Genomic DNA, 26,328 nt, shown 5'->3' with positions numbered 1-26,328 from the left:
TGAAATGGTTGGATCACAGCATAGGTATATGTTTAACTTGATAAGAAACTATAGCTGCACGCCCTAATTTTTTTCATGACATTTATTTACTCTCCAATTTATTCATTACCGTAACTCCATTTGATTTCTATAACCCTAAGTCTATCCTCAAAATTCTTTTAAGGAGAAGTTTCCGCTTTCCTTATCATTGTACACACTTCCCTCTTTTAATTACATGTTGAATCCTTTCCTCATTTAGGTTTCAGAAAAATGTCCTTAAGTGTCTTCAACCTGCATCAAGCCCACTTACTCATCAAATCCCACTTATGACTTTCCTCAGAGGACAAGGGACGTTTCAGCTCAGTTATACACTACTATTCTCAATTCCCACCATTTTTTTCTCTTCCTTTGATCCCCGCACCACACCCCCCCGCCCCGCCCCGCCCCGCCCCGCCCCGCCCCAGGTCTCCAGCTCACTGAAAACAGCCTCCCCTGATGATCACACCATTGTTATGTAATAGTCTAACCCTTCCCCCTACCAGGGGGTGCCAAGCCTGCAGACTCACTCTGATTTCCTCATAACTGTCCTGAGGAGAAGGCTGAAGACAGGAATCCTCTTTCTGCCTCCCATTTGATTGCATTTTCTTTGGTCAAAGGCTCCCTTATTCATGGGATCTGCCTGGGTCCAGGACCCGTTAACAGGTGCTCTCTGGCTGCCTGTTCTCTGGGCACTCTTGTCCCAGGTCTATTGTTTTCATGACCCACCAGGATGGCGCTTCACTTCCTCAGAAATTGTGATCCCCAGGAAACTGCCCCACAGGAGGGGCGGAGTTGAGACGCCAGACCAACTCTCTTACAGCATGCGTTTCCAGGGCCGAAGACACGTGATTCACATGAAGCTCAAGAAGAACATGATACCCAGACATTTACCTGTTTTCACTGATAATGACCAGGGGGCCATGCAGGAGAACTACCCCTTTGTCCCACGAGACTGTCACTACTACTGCTACCTGGAAGGGGTTCCAGGGTCTGTGGCCACATTGGACACCTGCCGTGGAGGTCTGCGTGGCATGCTGCAGGTGGATGACTTGACTTATGAAATCAAACCCCTGGAGGCTTCTTCCAGATTTGAGCATTTGGTATCACTGCTTGTGTCGGAAGAAAGTCCGGGAGAGGCTACTAGGTGTAAGACTGAAGGGGAAGAGATAAATCATGAATCTGAAAAGGTAAAACTGTCTGAAACTCCCAGAGCAGGTCACGTTTACTTGTGGCGGCATCATAGAAAAAACTTGAAACTTCACTACACGGTTACTAATGCACTGTTCGTGCGAAACCGGAATATGTCAAAAATCATAGAGAATATAGTGATTCTTAACAGCATAATACATACCATTTTCAAACCAGTTTATTTAAATGTCTATATACGGATTTTGTGCATATGGAATGATATGGATAGAGTGTATTTGTATGGGAGGCCTGTTGATGTTGTAAATGACTTTGGTTTGTGGAAATATCATGTATGGTTTGAACGACTTCCACATGATACCTCAGTTCTTTTTACAGCAAATCGACTTGGAAACAGTGAGTGTTATGCCAGCTTTAATGGAATATGCAACCCCAACTGGGGAGCAATGTTTGTCTATTTAATGAGGTACCACCTGTTTAGGGGGGCATGTGTTACAGCACATGCTCTGGGTCATAACATAGGCATACGCCATGATTCTCAGGGTTGTTACTGTTTTCGAAGAACCAACTGTGTCATGGCTCGTGTTCCTGATCTTAATGATATGTTGAGCAATTGTTCTTATGAGAGAATGCAACATATACTTAATCAATGGGATCCTTGTTTGAGTGATCCAAATATTCCATACGATAATTTTCCTTATGTAGCTCCTCGTTGTGGAGACAAAATCAAAAATCAGAGGGAAGAGTGTGACTGTGGCTCCCTTAAAGATTGTGCCAGTGATAGATGTTGTGAGACCTCTTGTATCCTTTCCCTTGGCAGTGTTTGCAATACAGGACTTTGCTGCCATGAGTGTAAATATGCTGTCCCTGGAGTGGTTTGCAGAGACCTGGGTGGTATATGTGACCTACCGGAATACTGTGATGGGAAAAAGGAAGCGTGTCCAGATGACTTCTACGTCCAGGATGGAACCCCATGTTCACCAGTGTCTGTTTGTGTAAGAGGAAACTGCAGTGACCGTGATATGCAGTGCCAAGCCCTTTTTGGCTACCAAGTGAAAGATGGCTCCCCAGCATGCTACAAAAAATTGAATGTGATGGGTGACCGATTTGGAAACTGTGGGGTTATTCTACGGCGAGGGGGAAGTAAACCTTTTCCATGTGAAGAAGATGATGTTTTATGTGGAATGTTACACTGTAGTGGTGTCAAAAGCATTCCTGGTGGAGGTGAGCACACTACATTTCGGAATATATTAGTACAGGAGGTAAAAGAAGAAAAATGCTTTGGCTATGATGCACACCAGGGGACAGAGTTGCCAGAAATGGGGCTGGTAGTGGATGGCGCAACCTGTGGCCCAGGAAAATACTGTCTTAAACACAATTGTACTTTCTATCAAGACCTGCATTTTGAGTGTGATCTTAAAACATGCAATTACAAAGGAGTATGTAACAACCAAAACCATTGTCACTGTGTGCATGGGTGGAAGCCACCAACATGTGAACTGAAAGGAAAAGGAGGTAGTGTAGACAGTGGCCCTCCACCTGACAAACAATATCGTCTTTCAGGCAGTGTACTTGTGAATATAAACCGAGTACTACTTTTAGTATTTACTCGTTTCATCCTTTTTCTGGTTTCAGTTCTCTTTGGTGGCTTTTCACAAGCAATAGAATTTATGGACAAGAACGTATTGAAAAATACTGAACCTGATGAGTAAATACTAATGGGAATGCACAAAAATGGCGAAAATCCCATTGACACTTGCTGGGAGATATAATCAATAGTCATTCTGACAATTACATCACCTTTTAGCATCTCTGACGTCATCTTGAAGTAAAATCACTTGGCAATTTAAAAAGGGTCTGTGTGTTTAAATTTAATTAACATTTTATGTCTGGTCATTTTTTTTTTTTTTTTTTTTTTTGAGATGGAGTTTCGCTCTTGTTACCCAGGCTGAAGTGCAATGGCTCTACCTCGGCTCACCGTAACCCCCGCCTCCTGTGTTCAAGCAATTCTCCTGCCTCAGCCTCCCCAGTAGCTGGGACAACAGGTGCACACTACCACGCCCAGCTGATTTTTTTTGTATTTCCAGTAGAGACGGGGGTTTCACCATGTTGACCAAGGATGGTCTCGATCTCTTGACCTCATGATCGATCCACCCGCCTCAGCCTCCCAAAGTGCTGGGATTATAGGTGTGAGCCACCGCACCTGGCCTGGTCATATTCTTAATACTTCTATAGATGTTGGCAGAAAGTCTTAGATTCACTACCAAGAGCACCTGAACTCACTTAATATTTGTGGTCTAATGTTTTCTAGATACTCTTGTGGCAAATCCTGTTTTCACTAATGTACATTTGTTTTAACACTTTTAAGGCTTTTTCATTTTCTTTCTTTCTTTCTTTTTTCTTTTCTTTTTTTTTTTTGAGACAAGGTTTCACTCAAGCTCCCAGGCTGTGAGGCTGGAATGCAGTGGCATGATCTCAGCTCATTGCAACCTCCGCCTCCCGGGTTCAAGCAATTCTCCCACATGAACCTTGCCAAGTAGCTGAAAGTACAGGTGCACGCCACCATCCCTGACTAATTTTTGTATTTTAAAGGGGAGACAGGGTTTCACCTTGTTGCCCAGGCTGGTCTCGAACTCCTGGCCTCAAGTGATTCACCTGACTCAGCCTCCCAAAATGCTGGGAATATAGGTGTGAGCCACTGCGCCTGGCCTTTAGGTCTTTTTCTGATTGGTTATATATGACATGTTTGTTACTTATCCATTTTATTGCTAGTGTTAAATAAGCATAAAAGACAACTTTGGCAGTGATACAGTAGGAAGGTTTTAAAAACCTTTTGTGTCATAGGCACCTTGAATTTCAACAGTGATTCTACCAACTGCTGATTATGTGATTATAGGCAAAGTCTTAATATTTCAGAGTTTCAAGGTCCACGTTTTACATTCACTGGTCAAATGTACTTTTCCAAAGCTTTGTGACAATCAAAAGAAAGCACCTAAGAGAAGCATGGAACATTTTAAGCACTTGGTATATGCTGTCTGCTATCATTTTCATTTTTCTCACGATTTTTGCATTGTGCTAAGCCTAAGGAATCCAGTATCTAATGTCTCTGACTTTTTGTCTTTACTGTTAAACTATTACAGAAAGGGTCATTATTCACTGATAAATCACTGCTCAATTTCTCTGGATATTAAAGGGATGGGATGTCCTATTTAAAATCTCCAGGAATTGCCTAAGCCCTGCCTATCCATAAATTACCGGATAGAACTGACTGTCTGATACATGTTCAGACACAAAAGCTTACCTACAGGGAATCAGTAAGAATCACTTCAGAAATAGTGCACTAAGGTCTGGCACAGTGGCTCACAGCTGTAATCCCAGCACTTTGGGGGTCTGAGGCAGGAGGATCCCTTGAGGCCAGGAGTTTGAAACTATCCTGGACAACATTGTGAGACCCTGTCTCTATAAAATATCAAAAAAATTTTTTAAATGTATCCATTCATGATGGCACATACCTGTAGTCCTAGTTATTTAGGAGTCTGAGGAGGGAGGATCAGTTTGAGACCAGCCTAGGCAACATAGTGAGACTCTGTCAACACAAAATATAAAGAAATTATCTAGGCATGGTGGCACATGCCTGTAGCCCTAATTACTCAAGAGGCTGAGGCAGGAAGCTCACTTGAGGCCAGGAGCTCAAGACCAACCTGGGCAGGATAGCAAGACCCCATCTCTAAAAAAAAATTTTTAAACCAGCCAGCTGTGATAGTGTGTTCCTATAAAACCAACTACTTGGGAGGTTGAGGCAGGAAGATCACTTGAGACCAGAAGCTAGAGGTTACAGTGAGTCATGATCATACCAGTGCACTCCAGCCTGGGTGACAGAGTGACATTGTATGTGTCTTGTTTTCAAAACCTTTCCCTTGTTTTTAGGGCTTGTCTTACCCAACAAGAGGTGATATTCTAGGTCAAACAGTAACAGGGAGCTTGAGGGGTGGAAGAAAAGAAGCAAGGGGGTCCTTAAGAAGACAGGGATCAGGATAGAAGGGAGGTGAGAATCAGAGGCATAAACAGAGGTAACAGAAGGGAAAGGCCTTTGGGAAACGAAGAACAATGTAGTTGTTGAAAACAGGACTCAAGACTAGAGACTGTTTAACATATTTTCTTGGTTTCTTCATACCAATTAAAGTAAGTTATTTGTGATATGTCAGTTATTCTGCTACCCTTTCTTCTAAGGTGACACAAAAATGCACAAGTTTGACATTGCCCCAAGTAACCAGAAGCACTGCAGTTCAAATGTATACCCTATGAAATCACACCACTTAGATTGGGCAATGTTGCATCAGACCGTATATCTACACAGATCTGGCCAGGTGTTTGGGTTGAATATGAGTTTCCCTAGTAGAAGAATTTGAGATAACAGAAGAGTCTTGTCCCACCTTAGGAAAGTTGCCTAAATTCTCTGCACATCTGAAGAACTCAGAAAGACAGAAGGAAAATACTGACTTCAGTCTAACAAAAGGTTACCTAGAAAAAAAATCAAAGCATGCAACCACCGTGCTATGAAACAAAGTCAGGTGATGGGATGGTCTGTGCAGCAAAGCACCGCGGCAGTGTTCATCCATGTAACGAACCTGCGTATCCTATCCTGCATGTGCACCATGGAAGTTAAAAAATAAAAGTTGGAAGTCAAGAATGAAAATGAAAATGAGGAAAAAAATTAGAGACCAACAGCAGGGCTGACCTCTCCACCCAAGGAATTTAGGATTCTTTGATAATGCTGTCTTTGACACAAAACTGGGCAGTGTTGGCATTTTGTCCAAATCTATCCATAACAACACAAAATTATTAAATATATACATACGGTTTTAAACTCACATAGAGTTTGAAAGCTTTATTCAATTGAACTACATCAGGGAGTACCTGAAGACCAGGTGATGTCACAAGTGAAGCATGGTGAAGGTTTTCACAAGATGGGAACGCTTTGAGTAGCTGTCCTTGTCCTTTCAATTTTAACATCAGTTTTCACCTTAACCAAAACAGCAGATGGAGGTCGTTCATATTTTCTTGTCCCTTCTTTAGAGTCTAATAACCAACAGAACAATAATTCTGAGAACTGTCTTTCCAAATCTTGAGGGGTTTTGGATAGCCATGGGCTGTGAGAGGTATATAGTTTTTTTAAAAAATGGCTCTGGGTGGCAGGGCTGGGAGTGACTGCTCATGCCTATAATCTTAGCAGTTCAGGAGGCCAAGGTGGGAGGAATACTTGAGCCCAGGACTTTGAGACCAGCCTGGGCAACCTAGCGAGACCACATCTTTATAACATTAATTTTGTTTTGTCTTTTTTTAAAAAGAAAAAAGAAAAAGGGACAAAAGTGGAAGTCAGCGGGGACCCAGAGCACTTGCTATAATGTTTGTTTTAAATCTTTTGCACCTTCATCCCAGAAGGGTCTGAGATCTTCTCAGGTCAACCTTGCTACACATAACCATTCACTTACCATTGCGTTGGGGTAGTTCCAAGTGGATCCCAAGTGAATCCCCTAGTCTCTCCATATAATCCTCCATTCCTCTTCTGGGGCTCAGCAGCCCTACCTTCCCTTGCTATTCAGGGTCAATTTCTCCTGTCAAAATGACTTCCTTTTACCTGCTGGTCTTTGAACAGAAGATGTCCCAGATGCCCCGAGGGCAGCTTGCAGGTCTATGGAACTTTTGCTGGGTCCTCTGGCAAAGCTGCATTCTCTTTGTGGACCAAGACTTGCCTAGAGAACAGATAGTTGCAGGGAGGAGAAGCAGATCAATGGATCATCACGTGTGATGGTAAGTGAGGCCACCCAGCTTCTCTTCCTTGGTTCTTGGTCTCATATGTTCTTTCTATTGGATACACAACACCACATAAGAATCTCTGACTTAATATACACACTGCATTGTGAAGGCTGGCACTCAGTTCTTTCAGAATATTGTTTCTGAGCTGGCACTCTGGCTCTGCCTTCTGCTGGCCATTCTAAGCACTCTAGAAGGATAGATGCTACTAAATGTTTGATACACGATAGAAACAATATAATTCATTGCTACGTACCATTCCTGCATCTCATACACTAAAGAGTGAATGAATCCTCTGTTCATATGCCAAGTTGTGTGAGATTCCATGCTAAAGATCCTACAATCCATATGCCATCAGTAGTGATGCTGGCTCAAGCTCTGCAGACAATATCATAACTAGAATATGTATATTGTGTGAACTAATGGCTGGCCCTCCCAGGATAAAAGGGACACAAAGTAGTCAATGTCCCACTAATTTGCTGTTTGGTTTCCCTGAAGAGTAATGCCTTCCCAGCACCTCAGCCTTGATCTGTGTCACTGGCAAGTTGGACATTTCATGGCAGCAGTGTCTTGATTAACTCTCTTGGCAAGTGGAGTCCAAGCTATTCAGCCCAATGTACCTCTATCTCTGCCATCATGACTATCTGTTTTGTGCCCTTGGGGGCACTCATATCGTAGAGATCCTTTCAAGAGTGTGAAGATGTAAAATAATGGCTAAAGCAGAAAGCTTTTATACTTTTAGAAAAAGAACAATAAATTTGTGAAAAAATGACAAAAGGATCTAAGCTAGTGACAGTGAATTCCAGGGAAGTCACTAGGAGATATATTGGTGGGGAGTGTCAAGGAGGAGTTATAAAGCTAATGGGACATAAGAATTATTTTATTTGTACAGGTCTATTGCAGCAACAATTTCCAATCCTGGAGATAGGGTTATTTTCGTTCCTGGCACAAGGAAGGCATCTTTCTCCATGGAAGCTTTATGGATTGCTATATGCAGGAAAAGACAGCAGATAGTCACTTCTGGAACTATAGTTTCCAAAGTGCTTTGAGCTTGAAATAATCAATATGCTAATTTGGCATATTTTGAAGCAGCATACCTTTAACTCCTTTATTTCCAGTCTGAAACTTTCCTAAAAGTTTCAAATTAAAAGCTGAGTTGGTATTTGTGGAGAAAAGAGTTATATTAGCAGCTGAGTGGCAAGGGATCTGCAAAGGGAAAGAAGAACACAGATTAGAAGAAGAATGAATAAGCAGAAAGGAACAAATCTAAACACATTTACCCATACTCCATTCAACCAGTCTCCTATCCCTGGCAATAGGTCAGTCCAATTGAATGGTTTAGCTTCATTTATATGATGAAGAGTGTTTATCTTGTCTTTCAAAGATTCTATTTGTCCCTAGTGATTTACATATAAGCAGCATTCCTCACCACTGACTGCACAAGCTCCTCCTTGTTGGGCTGTCATTGTATCCAGGACATGGTGATTCCGAAGTACAACAGAGGCTAAACTGTTAACTTTGGTTTGGAGTCTTCTCAGTGCTTGCATAGTAATGACTCCTGCTCTTTTACTATGGAAATATTGAGAATTGCCCTTTCCATCTCATAAGTTCCAAAACCTGGAAAAAATGGATCTCAGAATGGAAAAGAACTTAGACTTGTGACCTGTAAGTGAATATTCTATAGCTCATCTAGTACACTTGTGTGGCACTACTTTATGAATAAAGGAGCCCAAGCTTATAATTTGGCTGGCATTGACGGAGGAGTACCTGGTGACAAAGGCGTTAGGTATCTGAGTCCCCAACACTTCATAGACCTTGTTACCACATGGGATAAAAAGACAAGTGTGGTTCACAAATAATGTCAGAGTGAAATTTGTGGCCCAACAGATTGGGCTTTGCTGTGCTTTTTCTTCTGGCCTATTGGCATCTGTGTATCTACATGCATCCATGTCAGTCCATAGAAGCAGAACAGATTGTACAATATCAGACATAGGAGACCTTTAGTTTGGTTTTGGCAGTTAGAGGGCTTGATTTTGTTACCTGGCCAAATTATTCCACATTTTTGGAATATTCACCATGCTATCTCCATGTAATCTTTGGTGCCTATCAATTAGTGAGAGGAGCAAGTGAGCAAATCCAAGTTGCACAGGGCTGACTTCTGGGCCATGCATAACATCTGGTGATGTGGCAAGTGTTTGGGCCATAAGTCAGTGTCAGGACCATTTATGACCTTCGTGAGAGGCTTATGTGTGCCATCTATGGAATCGAATCACAGGGTTTGGCTGGGCTTGGTGGCTCACTCCTGTAATTCCAGCACTTTGGGAGGCCAAAGCAGGCAGGTCATGAGGTCAAGAGATCGAGACCATCCCAGCCAACATGGTGAAACCAGTTTCTAAAAATACAAACATTAGCTGGTTGTGGTGGCGCATGCCACTGCACTCCAGCCTGGTGACACAGCGAGACTCCATCTCAAAAAAATAAAAAATCTGGATATTAGCCCTTTGTCAGATGGGTAGATTGCAAAAATTTTTTCCCATTCTGTTGGTTGTTGGTTCACTCTAATGATAGTTTCTTTTGCTGTGCAGAAGCTCTTAAGTTTAATTAGATCCCATTTGCCTATATGGCTTTTGTTGTCATTGCTTTTGGTGTTTTAGTCATGAAGTTCTTGCCTATGCCTATGTCCTGAGTGGTATTGCCTAGGTTTTCTTCTAGAGTTTTTATGGTATTAGGTCTTATGTTTAAATCTTTAATCTATCTGGAGTTAATTTTTGTATAAGTTGTAAGGAAGGGATCCAGTTTCAGCTTTCTGCATATGGCAAGCCAGTTTTCCCCACAACATTTATTAAATAGGGAATCCTTTCCCCATTGCTTGTTTTTGTCAGTTTTGTCAAGGATCAGATGGTCATAGATGTGTGGTATTACTTCTGAGGCCTCTGTTTGTTCCATTGGTCTCAGCAAACTGACACAAGAGCAGAAAACCAAACACTGCATGTTCTCACTCATAAGTGGGTGCTGAACAATTAGAACCCATGGACGCAGGGAGAGGAACACCACACACTGGAGCCTGTCAGGGGGTGGGGGGGTGGGGAAGGAATAGCAGGGGGTGGGACATTGGGGAGGGGTAACATTAGGAGAAATACCTAATGTAGATGATGGGGGGATGGATGCAGTAAACCCCCATGGCACATATATACCTATGTAACAAACCCGCATGTTCTGCACATATACCCCAGAACTTAAAGTATAATAATTTTTAAAAATCACAGGTTTTGATTACATTATCGCCTTGGGAAGTTACCTATGAAAGGTCCTGCATCATCTCTACTTTGAAGACAAAGGGAAACATTCCTTTCTAATGTCTTTACCTAAACGAAGGACAGTCCTCAAGCTTTTATAGAGGTGTCCATCTCACCAAAAAGAGTAGTGTGACATTGTTTTCTTGGTCATGGATGCCATACATTGTCATGCATCTATGCTCCAGATTTGAGCCACCAGGCACTTGCATCAGCAGGAACAAAAATAAGATCAGATTATTTTCATTAATCTAGATGCTGATATACCCAGCCGTCAGACAGGTTAGTTCATATGGCCAGGGTTTGTAAGACTGGAGCAAAGGGATGTCAGTTCTGTACCTAAACTCTCAAGAAAACAGTGAGGGTTAATAACAGTTAAGACACAGTTTGAAAGAGAGTCCACAGTGGAGGATCAGAGGGAGAATCAGATAGACTGAGACAGTCTCCAGTCAGCTTTTTCAATAGATGCTCAAAGAACAAAGAAGACTTTGTGAAGAAAAGAATAGAGTTTTTTGAGGGTTTTTTGGAGAGAAAGTAGAGAGACCCAGTTCCTGTTCTACTAACAATGTACAGCCTCACTTGGGCCCTAAGACCACAGAGAAGTCCCATGAGGACTGGGGAAGCTATCATGCTCATTCATACAACATCGCTCATCGATTGAGAATTGGTTTAGATGCATTAACTCCTTCTTGCTTCCAGCCTACTCCATGAATGGTCTGAGCACACCCCCATAAAGTAGAAAGCCATTAGTGTGTACAGGACTTGTCTTCAGCACCTCAAGACAGACAACCTCAAGGGTCAGCCTAAGACGATACAGGTGGGTACCACCAGCATCTGCTGTACCATACTTTCCAGCTCCAAAAACCTTTACTTTTACTCTCATTTTCCTAGGATTGCATTTTCCAAATAACCGTTTAGATTGAATCCCTGCCTCAGCGTATGTTTTCTAAGGAACCTGGGTAGAGTAGATGCTGAAAACCCACCCTACATCTTCTTGTCCCACTTGACTTCACTTGCAGCCACGGTAGACAATTTCTGTGCTCTGAGAGCTTACCACTTCAAGTGCTTATGGCTCAGGTATTCTTTTCCTTACAGCTTTCTCCTGAACCGTGGAGTATTACTCCAAGCTGTGTTTCACATGACTTCTCAGACAGCCCACAGGAATGACTCCAGTAGTACAAACAGAAAACTTGGTCATTAGTCTATCCTGTTTTGTGCTTCCTCAAAAAACTAACTCCACCTAAATCCTGTCTCTGGGTCTGATTTTTAGACAATCTAAATTAAAACAGGAGGTAAGACTGTATGCTTGTTATAAAAAGGTTAATTATATCTATCAATCCTGATACAATTGATAATATAGCTCTAAGTAACTCAATGAATATAAAGTATACAGCTTTTCCAAAAATAAGAATATTGCAAAATGCACTGCTTCTTGTAAAAATTTACAAGTAAATTAAGGTGACTCTAACAAATTAACTTTAAAATGAAGTACAGGATCCCAATTTACCACCAAAGCAGTGATCAAGGATTTATTCTATAATGTGTATCAGGACAACTCACTACCCATTTGGAAAAGTATACAATTAGATATCTATCTCATTCCTTATAGCAAAATAAATTCCACAATTAAGCATAAAAGCAGAAACCAAAGTAATTCCAGAAAAAAAATGGATTATTTCAAAGTAATCTCAAGCAGAAATACAGAACTCAGCAAATATAAAAGAACATTGTATACATAAACTTTACTGTAATCAACAGTTTTTTACAATAAACCATTTCAAAAAAGAACCAATGAACTGGAGCAGCTATCTTTTGTCTCCATATGGATGTGCAATCTGATTTAACCAGATTGTATTCATGATTCACTCCTCCTTCCTTGTATGGCTCCACTAGATGTCCTTTGCCCTAGCACATTATTGGACCCTCTCCATCTCTATTCCTAGAGGGCATCAAACCATAAAGGAGTGACCACAAAGTGACAGAGGCACACAAGTGGAACTCTTATCATTTCATAAAGGATGCTTCTACGAAGATATAACATTTAACCTCTATGGAGAGAAAATAGGAGTTTTCCAGGGTAAGGGAGTAGGAGGAGGGTGGTAAACAGCATGTGGGGAATGAGGATGGCATGTATAAATACACAGAGAATGACAGAGCCAAATATATTGTAAACATAAAATAGGTAGAGTTGGAAAGTGAAATGAAAAATGATATTCAAAAGGTCATTTGACTCAATCTATAGAGTGCCACTCAGAAGTTAACTGAATCAAGGCTATCTGACTCAATCTGTATTTTCAAGAGACAAGCTTTCCAAAAACACTGAGAATAGACGGAGGAGAAGACACACTGGGGGGAAGAAGACCAGAAAAGTATGCCATGTTCAAACAGCAGAATTTTAAATGAACATATTTTAAATATTCAAAGTTTAATTTTGAGTAAGATATCCAGTAGTTTAAAAAGGAGGATAAGAATGACAACTTCAAGATAGCAAAATATTATTTCACTTTTCCTGATGAATTTCTTTCTTTTCTTTTTTTGAGACAGAGTCTTGCTCTGTCACCAGGCTGGAGTGCGGTGGCACGATCTCAGCTCACTGCAACCTCCGCGCCCTAGGTTCATGCAATTCTCCTGGCTTAGCCTCCCGAGTAGCTGGGACTACAGGCACACACCACCACACCTGGCTAATTTTTGTATGTTTAGTAGAGACAGGGTTTCACCTTGTTGGCTAGGACGGTCTCGATCTCTTGGCCTCGTGATCCACCTGCCTCGGCCTCCCAAAGTGCTGGGATTACAGATGTGAGCCACCGCACCCAGCCTTGTGATGAATTTCATGTATTTAATATTCCATTCAAATCCATTACTTCATTTAAGTGTTTATTGTGTAATAAGCACTGTTGCAGGTATTGAGGATACAATAGTAAGAAAAACAGATAAAAATAACTGTGCCCTGATGGAGTTTATATTTTAGTATGCAAAGCAAATGCTCCCAAAAAAATATCCAAACTGCTAAATTAAGACAAAGAGCTAGGAAGCACACAGGAAGCAAGGTCAAGAGCTTTTATCAGACAAACTACAATTTGTTTATACTTAACAAACATTCACCTATGTATCTCTTTTGGTTACCAAATAAACCAAAAAGTTGGGTGGGACAAATATTATTATCATTCCTACCCACTTTAAGATTTTGAAGCAGAACGTCAGAAAATTTAAGTAATTTTCCCACATTGATAAATGTCAGTACCGAGGTAAGCCTTACCCTGGACACTCTGATGCAGATATATCTCATACCTTTCCCCTAAGCCATCTCCATGCACAAGACACATAACAAGGACTAACGTAAAGGAAGGATGTAGTTTTATTTGCTGCTTTAAAAAATGAACAATAGATACAAACACGTTAAGAATCACCTGCACGTAATGACAATATTTGTGGTACTGACGTAAGGGAAGATCTTTGCAGCGTTCTGGGAATGGTCAGAAATGTGCTGACTTTCAGGGATGTACTAACATTTCTACTGCCAAGAGACTAAAGTGTAATAATGCATGGAATATTCAATTAGAGACATTTTCTTAACCTGATGAATGAGCCTTAGTCTCCTTGGGACCAGAACGTTGTCGTAGATACATAAGAAGCCCAACAGTAAACAGGAAAATCAAAACAGACAAAGAAGGAATCATAATCACTGTCAAAACTCTTCTCTTTGCAGATGCTGGGCCACTGTCGACACTACCCCCATAGCCTCTGTGCAGGCAGTAGGGCGGGGACCACCCATGGCCACAGTGGCAGTGATGTTTGTTATTGCAGATCCCCTTCATATTGCAGGTCTCAGGAAGGCAGACGTGTGACAAGACAGATAGACTGACACACTTCTTGTGGATGCAGATCTTCCCTGGGCCACACACTGTACCATCTTTCACTTCACCAATGTCAGGTGTGTTCATCCTCAAATGGTAGTCAATACTCCAGCAGGTGACACCATTGATATGAGCGTGCTGCAGAGTAAAATGATCTTGGAGAAGAGGAATGTCTCTCACGTTCTCACATTGAACTCTCCCACAAAAGACATCAGAGATATGACATTTTAGGTATGTTGTGCCGTTTATACCACAGTGACCAAAACGGTTGCCCTGAGAGTTGATTTCTTTATAGCAATTCCCAGATGCACTTTTTGGATCTTTGCCAAAAATCTCCCTGCAATGCTGGTCATGGTTATTACAACTCTTTTGATAGCAGTAGGCACTGTCACTACAGGGGACTCCGTCCTGCACATATCTATCCTCTGGACACTGATGGGATGATCCATTGCACCATTCTGGAAGGTCACATTCATTGACCTTTTGTCTACAGAGTTCCCCTGATGGCATGAACTTGCAGTCTTTGCAACAAAGCCCAAAAGCACAGGCAGCCCCAGGCCTCAGAGTGCAGTTCGACAGACAGCAGGCATCTTGTTCACATTGCTGTACAGATCCACAGTCACACTGCTCTTCTCTTTCAACCACACCATTCCCGCAACGCTTTAGCATAAAGATTTCCCCCAATCTGGGAGGATCATGCAGACATGATCCCTGGTTTAAAGTGGTCTTCATAAAATCAGCATAACTACAATTGGTGGACTTCTCTGCAGGCACTCTGAAAGTACTCATGATGCAACCTCTTTCCCCGCAAAAACAGAATTCTTCATCATGCCGCATACCCAAAGTATGACCTAACTCATGGGCCACAGTGTTGGCAAAAAGAGACCACGTATCTCCTTGAAAATTATCAACTCCACAATCAATAGGTAGAAGACATATTCCTGCAATGTAGGCTAGGCCAAGTATACTTATAAGTGAATTTTTTTATGAACATATGTGCAGCATCATGCTGTAGCTGAGAAAGACTGATGTGTTTCCATTGAGAGAAATCGTTCAGGACCTGTGTTATGCCTGTCATTGGGAAAACATTTCCTTGATTCCAAATTTTAATTCCAATCAAAAGTATGTAAGTACCTAATTGCTTAAACATGGAATCCACTATGTTGACAACAAGAAATACATCCTCTTGCACCTTTGAGATGTTGCTTTGAGAGTAAGAAGAAATCGTGGTTCAGCACAACAACCAGCTCCAGAAACCATGCATGGGTCCACCAGTCACCAACAGAATTTGGTTTCAGAGCTGAGTTCTCAGCCTCTTCCGATTCCAACCGTTGGCGTGCTACTTCCTTCTCTGTTAAGCCACATCTCATAGCTGGGAATTGTGTCTCGTTACTGTTTATCTTATAAATCAGGTGTTCAAATGTGGCAGAGTGCCTGATGGGTTCAATTTCATAAGTGAGACCGTTTATTTGTAATACTCCTCGCAAGCCCCCAAAACAAGCACTGAAAACAACCAAGGATTCAGGGGCCCCCTCCACGAAACCATGATAGTAACAGTCATCTGGGATGAAGGGCCGATCCTCTAGGAGGGCCCGCTGCTCTGTGTAGGTGAACACTGGGAGGTGTCTAGAAACCAAGAGCTTCTTGACCCTCATATGAACAACATGTCTCTGGCCCCCAAACCGCAGGCTATAGGACAACCATCCAGGAGCCTTTGCACCTCTGCCCCTGCTGATCACCTTCAAGGGGATCACCACTTCTGAGGGAGTGAGATGCTGGGAGGGCCCAGCCTGAAAGTAGCCGGAAATGGAAAAACACACCCCAAGCAAGAGCAGCAGAAGAGTGACCCTGATGTGCTGCAGGGTCCCATCTACTAACATTATGAAGCTGTCGTTATGGAGCCATCTGTCCAGAGCAGAAGAGGACAAGGTGTGAGGCACCGCTGGTCTGGCTCCTCCCTCTGAGCTGCTCAGGATGCAGGGCTGACCCTATGGATCTGTGTCCTGGCAAAGTTAGATCAGAACTGCAGTGCTGGAAGTAAAAATAAACAGATAGGTTGGAACGGGGATAAGAAAGGAAATCAGGTGAGAAAAAGAATGGAGTGGTGAAAAACTGGTTGATGAATCAAGAAAATGCTTTGGATTTGCTTTTAGTAAATGGGGTTGGGGAGTTGGGGTCATGGATAAGACAACATTGGCCAAGTGGTGAAAACAGTATCAAAATGTCCATAATAAAAAGTAAAAGCAAAAGTAAAAAACCTTAAGAGTAGGGTGGCTCTATATCTCAATTTGTCCAAGATAATATTAGTTAATGCCTGTTGCTTTTGTAATAACTATTGATAGTGTCTCCTTTGACTGTCAAAACTGGAGACATCAAAAATAATCACAATTCTGTGTCAAGTTGCATCAGTCTTATGATTTACTTTAGTTTCTTTATTTCTAAGTTATTTTCTATCTTCTCATTGTATTCATCTTTGCTCATAACTTCATTATACTGCATGATTCTTGACTGCAGAGTTTATGATTTTCATTCATTTTGGTATCTTCTATAATGCCTTGTATAGCTCTGTGTACAATGAAAAATAGAATAAAAGAGGAGGGGTGGTGAAGTGTCTTGGATTATAAATGAATGCTACTAAAGTGTATTCATACTGTATTATAATTTTTTAGAAAAGAAAAAGATTTCTAAAACACTGACGTCATTTAAGGGTATGGAGAGCATAATGTTTTTCTCCCCAGTTACTGACAGGAGAGTACCAAAAAGGAAAGGAAATGCTTTCAGAAGAGAAAATGAGAATCTCTGCAGTTTAGAGGTCTTGGGAAAAGAAACTCTTGTCACTAAGGAAAAACCATTGGAGACTCTGGTATTTTAGGACTGGCCAGGAAAAGTCCCAATATTCGCTCATTATATTTACCAACAGTTTTTGAAAGTGGGGAATTTCTGCACCTGCCATACAATCTGGCTGGCAACAGTCATCCATTTCTTTCTCTATTTACTAAACAATCCTTTATGTGTTTGGAGCCTACAAAGTGTAGGACATTGTGCTAGATATTAGAGAAAGAAAATTAAAATACAGCACGTTAACTAAATTATCAATTTAGTGCAGAAATTTGTGGCAGGAGTAAAAATAAGCTTTAGGAGGTCTATAATATTGTATTCAATGTTTTACATATTTTGTGCCTTTTTTTTTTTTGCTGAGAAGAGTGCCCGTATATTTCATCATAGTCTCAAATGACTGTCAAAAGTGAGTCTAATAAACCCTGAGCCTGTGTAGAAACAAACAAATAAATAATTATAATGTGATCAAAACCAGATTAATCTGAGGATTACAAAGTTTATGCTTCAGGAATCCTCATTGTACAGACCTCCATAAAGACCCTGAAAGGGGCTAAGCAGTGGACTTTATGAAACTCATCAAATTATGAATCATCAAAATTAGTCACTGTACAAGAAAAATCTGAAATATTAGAACTGAAAAACCCTGAAATATTATAACTCATACATAAAAGACTTAATAAAGATTTTCTAAAATTTGACAATAGTAAATTTAATTATTTATCTCATTACCAATATAATTATTTTATATTATTAATAGTTTAGAACCTGAGTTTTCTAAACTATTAGTAATACAAAATAAATTTTTATTAAACATGCTAGGGAAAAGCAAATGTCTTTCACTTCTTTCCATATAAATTATAACAAAATAATACTCTTAAGGAAGGCAATTAAATAAGAAGCAATTTAAAAACTATAGGGAGGGATTGCTAGCAAGATGGTCGAATAGGAAGAGCTCCAGTGTGCAGCTCCCAGCAGATCAACGCAGAAGGTGGGTGATTTCTGCATTTCCAACTGAGGAGCCTGGTTCATCTCATTGGGTCTGGTTACACAGTGGGTGCAGACCAAGGAGGGTGAGCCAAAGCAGGGTGGAGCATTGCCTCACCCGGGAAGCACGAGGGGACAGGGAACTCCCATTCATTGGCAAGGGAATCCATTAGAGTCTGTACCCTGCACTCCAGGGCCAGACACTGGGCTTTTCCCATGGTCTTTGGAAGCTGCAAACCAGGAGATTCCCTCCGGTACCTACACCACCACCACCAGGGCCCTAAGTTTCCAGCACAAAACTGAGCAGCCATTTGGTCAGAAACTGTGCTAGCAGTAGCAGTTTTATTTTTTCAAACCCCAGTGGTGCTTGGAACACCAGCGAGACAGAAATGTTCACTCCCTGGAAAGGGGGCTGAAATCAGGGAGCCAAGTAGTCTGGCTCAGTGGGTCCCACCCCGATGGAGATCAGCAAGCTAAGATCCACTGGCTTGAAATTCTCGCAGCCAGCACAGCAGTCTGAGCTCGACCTGGGACAGATGAACCTGGTAGGGGAGAGGCTTCCACCATTGCTGAGGCTCAAGTAGATTTTAACCTTACAGTGCAAACAAAGCCACCGGGAAGTTCGAACTAGGCGGAGCCCACCACAGCACAGCCAGACCACTGCAGGCAGACTGTCACACTAGATTCCCTCCTTACTGGGCAGGGCATCTCTGAAAAAAGGTACAGCCCATCAGGGACATATAAATAAAGCCCACCTGGGAAAGGGTGGTTGTGGGCACAGCTTCAGCAGACTTAAACGTCCCTGCCTGGCAGCTCTGAAGAGAGCAGCAGATCTCCTGCACAGCATTCAAGCTCTGATAAGGGACAGACTGCCTCCTCAAGTGGATCCCTGACCCTTGTGTATCCTGACTGGGAGACAGCTCCCAGTAGGGGCTGACAGACACCTCATACAGGAGAGCTCTGGCTGGCACCTGGTGGGTACTCCTCCAGGATGAAGCTACCAGAGGAAGGAACTGGCAGCAATCTTCCTACCAGAGGAATGAACAGGCAGCCTCCACTGGTGATACACAGGCATGTAGGGTCTGGAGTGGACCTCCAGAAAACTCCAGCAAACTCCAGCAGACCTGCAGCAGAGAGGCCTGACTGTTAGAAGGAAAACTAACAGAAAGGAATACTTTCAACATCAACAAAAAAGACATCCACTCAGAGACCCCATCCAAAGGTCACCAATTTCAGAGACCAAAGGTAGATAAATCCACAAAAATAGGGAAAAACCACCACAAAAAGGCTGAAATTTTCAAAAACCAGAATGCCTCTTCTCCTCCAAGAGAAAACAACTCCTCTCCAGCAAAAGAACAAAACTGGACAGGGAATGAATTTGATGAATTGACAGAAGCAGGCTTCAGAAAGTGGGTAATAACAAACTGCTCCAAGCTAAAGGAGCATGTTCTAACCCAATGCAAGGAAGCTAAAAACCTTGAAAAAAGGTTAGATGGATTGCTAACTAGAATAACCAGTTTAGAGAAGAACATAAATGACCTGATGAAGCTGAAAAACACAGCACAAGAACTTCGTGAAGTAAACACAAGTTTCAATAGCCAAATTGATCAAGCAGAAAAAAGATATCAGAGATTGAAGATAAACTCAATGAAATAAAGCAAGAAGACAAGATTAGAGAAAAAAGAGTGAAAAGAAACAAACAAAGCTTCCAAGAAATATGAGATTACATGAAAAGACCAAATCTACATTTGGTCAGTGTACCTGAAAGTGAGGGGAAAAATGAAATCAAGTTGGAAAACACTCTTCAGGATATTTTCCAGGAGAACTTCTCCAGCCTAGCAAGACCGGCCAACATTCAAATTCAGGAAATACAGAGAACACCACAAATGTACTCCTCAAGAAGAACAACCCCAAGACATATAGTTGTCAGAACCACCAAGGTACAAATGATGGAAAAAATGCTAAGGGCAGCCAGAGAGAAAGGTCAGGTTATCCACAAAGGGAAACCCATCAGACTAACGGTGGATGTCTCTGAAGAAACCCTACAAGCCACAAGAGATTGGGGGCCAATATTCAACATTCTTAAAGAAAACAATTTTCAACCCAGAATTTCATATCCAGCCAAAATAAGCTTCATAAGTGAAGGAGAAATAAAATTCTTTATAGACAAGCAAATGCTGAGAGATTTTGTCAGGTCTGCCTTACAAGAGCTCCTGAAGGAAGGACTAAACATGAAAAAGAACAACCAGTACCAGCCACTGCAAAAACATACCAAACTGTAAAGATCATCAATGCAATGAAGAAACTGCATCAACTAATGGGCAAAATAACCAGCTAGCATCATAATGGCAGGATCAAATTCACACATAACAATATTAACCTTAAATGTAGATGAGCTAAATGTCCCAATTAAAAGACACAGACTGGCAAATTGGATAGTCAAGACCCATCAGTGTGCTGTATTCAGGAGACTCATCTCAGGTGCAAAGACACACATTGGCTCAAAATAAAGGGATGCAGAAATATTTACCAAGCAAATGGAAAGAAAAAAAAAAAGCAGCTGTTGCAATCCTAGTCTCTGATAAAACACACTTTAAACCAACAAAGATCAAAAGAGACAAAGAAGGGCATTACATATGGTAAAGGTATCAATGCAACAAGAAGAGCTAACTATCCTAAATATACATGCATCCAACACAGGAGCACCCAGATTCATAAAGCAAGTTCTTAGAGACCTACAAAGAGACTTAGATTCCCACACAATAATAGTGGGAGATTTTAACACCCCACTGTCAATATTAGACAGATCAACAAGACAGAAAATTAACAAGGATATTCGGGCCTTGAACTCAGCTCTGGACCAAGTGTACCTAATAGACATCTACAGAACTCTCCACCCCAAACCAATAGAATATACATCCTTCTCAGTACCACGTCGCACTTACTCTAAAATTGACCACATAATTGAAAGTAAAACACTCCTCAGCAAATGCAAAAGAATGGAAATCATAAGAAACAGTCTCTCAGACCACAGTGCAATCAAATTAGAACTCAGGATTAAGAAACTCATTCAAAGACACACAGCTACATGAAAACTGAACAGCCTGTTCCTGAAAGACTACTGGTTAAATAAGGAAATGAAGGCAGAAATAAATACATTCTTTGAAACCAGTAAGAACGAAAACACAACTTGCCAAAATCTCTTGGACACGTGTAAAGTAGTGTGTAGAGGGAAATTTATAGCACTAAATGTCCACAAGAGAAAGCAGAAAAGATCTAAAATTGACAGCCTCATGTCACAATTAAAAGAACTAGAGAAGCAAAAGCAAACAAATTCAAAAGCTAGCAGAAGACATGAAATAACTAAGATCAGAGCAGAACTGAAGGAGATAGAGCCACAAAAAAACCCTTGAACAATCAATGAATCTAGGAGCTGGTTTTTTGAAAAGATCACAAAATAGACAGACCACCTAGTCAGGCTAATAAAGAATAAAATAGAGAAGAAAAGCATAGATGCAATAAAAAATTATAAAGAGGATATCACCACCAATAACACAGAAATACAAACTACCATCAGAGAATACTATAAACACCTCTATGCAAATAAAACAGAAAACCTAAAAGAAATAGATAAATTCCTGGACACTTACACTTTCCCAAGACTAACCAGGAAGAAGTCAAATCCCTGAATAGACCAATAACAAACTCTGAAATTGAGGCAGTAATTAGTAGCCTACCAACCAAAAAAGTCCAGGACCAGACAGTTTCACAGATGAATTCTACCATAGGTACAAAGAAGAGCTAGTACCATTCCTTCTGAAACTATTACAAACAATAGAAAAAGAGGGACTCCTCCCTAACTCATTTTATGAGGTCAACATCATCCTGATACCAAAACCTGGCAGAGACACAACAGAAAAATAAAATTTCAGGCCAATATCCCTGATGAACATTGAAGCAAAAATCCTCAATAAAATACTGGCAAACTGAATCCAGCAGCATGTCAAAAAGCTTATTCACCACGACTAAGTCGGCTTCATCCTTGAGATGCAAGGCTGGTTCAACAAAAGCAAATCAATAAACGTAATCCATCACATAAACAGAACCAAAGACAAAAAACACATGATTATCTCAATAGATGCAGAGAAGGCCTTCGACAAAATTCAACAGTGCTTCATGCTAAAAACTCTCAATAAACTAGGTATTGATGGAACATATCTCAGATTAATAAGAGCTATTTATGACAAGCCCACAGCCAATATCATACTGAATGGGCAAAAACTGGAAGCATTCCCTTTGAAAACCAACACAAGACAAGACTGCCCTCTCTCACCACTCCTATTCAACATAGTATTGGAAATTCTGACCAGGGTAATCAGGCAAGAGAAAGAAATAAAGAATATTCAGTTAGGAAAAGAGGAAGTCAAATTTTCTCTCTTTGCAGATGACATGATTGTATATTTAGAAGACCCCATCGCCTCAGCCCAAAATCTCCTTAAGCTGATAAGCAGCTTCAGCAAAGTCTCAGGATACAAAATCAATGTGCAAAACTCACAAGCCTTCCTATACACAAATAACAGGCAAACAGAGAGCCAAATCATGAGTGAACTCCCCTTCACAATTGCTACAAAGAGAATAAAATACCTAGGAATACAACTTACATGGAATGTGAAGGACCTCTTCAAGGAGAACTACAAGCCACTGCTCAAGGAAATAAGAGAGGACACAAACAGATGGAAAAACATTCCATGCTCTTGGTTAGGAAGAATCAATATCGTGAAAATGTCCATACTGCCCAAAGTAATTTATAGATTCAATGCTATCCCCATCAAGCTACCATTTAGTTTCCTCACAAAATTGGGGGAAAAACTACTTTAAACTTCATATGGAACCAAAAAAGAGCCCACATAGCCAAGACAATCCTAAGCAAAAAGAGCAAAGCTGTAGGTATCACGCTACCTGACTTCAAACTATACTACAAGGCTACAGTAATCAAACAGCATGGTACTCATATCAAAACGGATATCTAGACCAATAGAACAGAATGGAGGCCTCAGAAATAATATCACATATCTACAACCATCTGATCTTTGACAAAACTGACAAAAATAAGCAATGTGGAAAGGATTCCCTATTTAATAAATGGGTTGGGAAAACTGGCCAGCTATATGCAGAAAGCTGAAACTGGATCCCTTCCTTACACCTTATTAAAAAAAAAAAAAAAAAAAAAAAACTCAAGATGGATTAAAGATTTAAACATAAGACCTAAACCATAAAAACCCTAGAAGAAAACCTAAGCAATACCTTTCAGGATGTAAGCATGGGCAAAGACTTCATGACTAAAACACTAAAAGCAATGGCAACAAAAGTCAAAATAGCCAAATAGGATCTAATTAAACTAAAGTGCTTCTGCACAGAAAAAGAAACTATCATCGGAGTGAACAGACAATCTACGGAATAGGAGAAAATTTTTGCAAGCTCTCCATCTGACAAAGGACAAATATCCAGAATCTACAAAGAACTCAAACAAATTTACAATAAAATAAAACAAACAACCCCATCAAAAAGTGAGTGAAGGATATGAACAGACATTTCTCAAAAGGAGACATTTATGTGGCCAACAAACATATGAAAAAATGCTCATCACTAGTCATGACAGAAATGCAAATCAAAGCCACAATGTGATATCATCTCATGCCAGTTAGAACGGTGATCATTAAAAAGTCAGGAAACCACATGCTGGTGAGGGTGTGGAGAAATAGGAATGCTTTTACACTGCTGATGGGAGTGTAAATTAGTTCAGCCACTGTGGAAGACAGTGTAGCAATTCCTCAAGGATCTAGAACTAGAAATACCATTTGACCCAGCAATCCCATTACTGGATAACATTAGGAGAAACATCTAACGTGGATGACAAAGTGATGGTTGCAGCAAACCATCATGTCACATGTATAACTATGTAACAAACCTGCATGTTCTGTCCATGTATCCCAGAACTTAAAGTATAATAATTTTTAAAAATCTTATTTATAATTATCATTTTTTAGACTACAGGGTTATTCCAGGTATTTAACTGAAAAATTGTCAGTAATAGAAATCCTTATTATTCCTTTTTGAGATAGAATTGCTAGTTTTTCCATTTCAAATGTGTCCATTTATATTGCACATTATCAGTTTGGAAGTTTCCTTTTTTCCACACTATGATCAACCTTAGGCATACCTCAGACAATCATAGAGTCTGAGACTCTCTTCATGTAATTCTTGCTTATTTTTATTTTATTTTTGTCTAATTGTTTTTAGGATATTAATATTATTGCTAAGGTATTATTGTTTTATTATTTGTAAGATCCCATTTAGTTCCTGCTCCCTCTTTTCCCCATTCATTTGTCATAAGAACTTAATTGTTACTCTGAATATGACACTTACTGTGGAAGATAAGAGAATCACAGGTTGCTTTTCTAGTAAACACACAGAGTCATTAAAACTACAGACTTTGGTATCAGACAGATCTTTCAATACCTGACTCTTTAGCTCTTTTCTAGCTGCTGTGTAATCTTAGCTATCTTACTTAACTTCTTTATGCTTCAGTCACCTCATTGGGAAAATGTATGTAATCAAGATTCCTAACCTCATAGAGTTAAAGCAGGAATTAATGAAATAATATTTGGAAAGCACTTTGCACAATCTTTGGAGTATAGCAAGTGACCAATGACTAAGCAGTATCTCTTTTATGTTATTTGATTCTGAACTTATGACTATGTGGTCCAATTTACAGATCAAGATCAGGGCTGTAAGACTGGTCTGCCCCAGATGCAGGAAATAAGAGAATACTCTATCTGTAGAGAATTTAAAAACAACTGACTAAAAATCTACTTTTTATTGCTACCAACTGGCAATGACAATGTAAACAAAGAAAATGATAAATACTCTTCTCCAAAGACGTATTCTTTCAGGGAAGTGAATTTTACTTAGTTATTCATTTAGCCATTGTAATTTTTAATTAACATATGATCATTATACATATTTATGGGGTACAGTGTGGTATTTTGATACATGTATACAATATGTAATGATAAAATCAGGGTAATCTTAACATATCCATCACCTCAAACATTTATCATTTTGTGTTGGGAACATACAAAATCTACTCTGCTACCTACTTGAAAATATACAATAAATTGTAAGTTATAGACACACGCTTCAGTGCTGTAAAACACTAGAACTTATTCCTCCTATCTAGCTGTACCTTCTATCACTTAACCAACCTTGGGCTATTCCCCTTTATGGCCACCTTTCCTCGCCTCTAGTAATCACTACTCTACTTCCTACTTCTATAAGATCAATTTTTTTAGCTCTCACATATCAGTAAGAATATTTGGTATTTATCTTCCTTCACCTGGCTTATTTAACTTAACACAAGGTCCTCCAAGCTCAGCCATGTTGCCTTGAACGACAGAATTTCATTCTTTTGTATGGCTAACTAGTAGTCCATTGTGTATATATATCACATTTTAAAAAAATCCATTCATCCTTTGATTGACACTTAGGTTGATGCCATACCGTGGCTATTGTGAATAGTGCTACATGAGAGTACAGACATCCCTTTGGCATGTGGATTTCCTTTCCTTTGGATATATACTCAGTAACGGGATTGCTGGATTGTATCGTACTTCTATTTTTAGTTTTTTGAGGAATCTCCATATCATTTTCCATAATGGCTATACTAATATGTATACAACCCCAGCAACAGAGTACAAGAGTTTCCTTTAATCTATTCTTATAAGCATTTGTTATTTTTTGTCTTTTGTTAATAGCCATTCTAAATGGGGTAAGATTATATGTCACTGTGGTTTTGATTTTTATTTCAGTGATGATTAGTGATGTTGACCATTTTTTCATATATCTGTTAGTCATTTGCATGTCTTCCCTTGAGAAATGTCCATTCAGGTATTTTGCTTGCTTTTATATTCAATTATTTTTATTGTTGTTGTGCAGTTGAGTTCTTTGTATTACTATTATGGATATTAATCCCTTGTGGGATGAATGGTTTACAAATATTTTCTTCCATTCTGCAGGTTGCCCAAAGCCATATTTTATTGGGCCAGGTTTTAAATAACTGCTATGGCTACTGTTGGATTTTAATAGTGTATATGTGATCTTCAAACTAGCATTTTGTTGCTTATTCTTTAATATACATTGCATTCACCATAGAGTTTAATTATGACAGCCCTGATCCTTGTAGATTTAGCTATATGCACTCATTTTAAGAGCAAGTTTGTAAAGGTTCACAATCATTCAAGTTAACTTTGGATACAGTTTGTGTCTTCATCTCCTATGAACAACATATTCCAGTGTTTAAACAAAAGATTCACGTAAACAAT

At 40.2% G+C, this 26,328-nt stretch overlaps 1 protein-coding gene and 1 pseudogene across 1 annotated transcript; one reads left to right on the top strand and one right to left on the bottom strand.

Moving 5' to 3' along the window:
- The first annotated feature begins 647 nt into the window (after window positions 1-647).
- LOC101050514 (disintegrin and metalloproteinase domain-containing protein 20-like) lies at window positions 648-2,876 on the top strand. The gene has a single exon (XM_003924670.4). It carries the CDS (start codon window positions 648-650, stop codon window positions 2,874-2,876), a length of 2,229 nt encoding a protein of 742 aa, XP_003924719.1.
- A 7,178-nt stretch (window positions 2,877-10,054) lies between these two features.
- Window positions 10,055-17,646, bottom strand: LOC101047218 (disintegrin and metalloproteinase domain-containing protein 21-like; annotated as a pseudogene).
- Between the last annotated feature and the right edge of the window lie 8,682 nt (window positions 17,647-26,328).

Source organism: Saimiri boliviensis, chromosome 2 (assembly GCF_048565385.1).
Source record: "Saimiri boliviensis isolate mSaiBol1 chromosome 2, mSaiBol1.pri, whole genome shotgun sequence".
Classification (NCBI taxonomy): domain Eukaryota; kingdom Metazoa; phylum Chordata; class Mammalia; order Primates; family Cebidae; genus Saimiri; species Saimiri boliviensis.
Note: the sequence above shows the minus strand (reverse complement) of the source record. Positions and strands in the feature narration are given on the sequence as shown.

What these genes read in the sequence shown, in the direction of transcription:
- LOC101050514 (XM_003924670.4), top strand. Translation starts at nt 648, where the DNA reads ATGGGATCTGCCTGGGTCCAGGACCCGTTAACAGGTGCTCTCTGGCTG.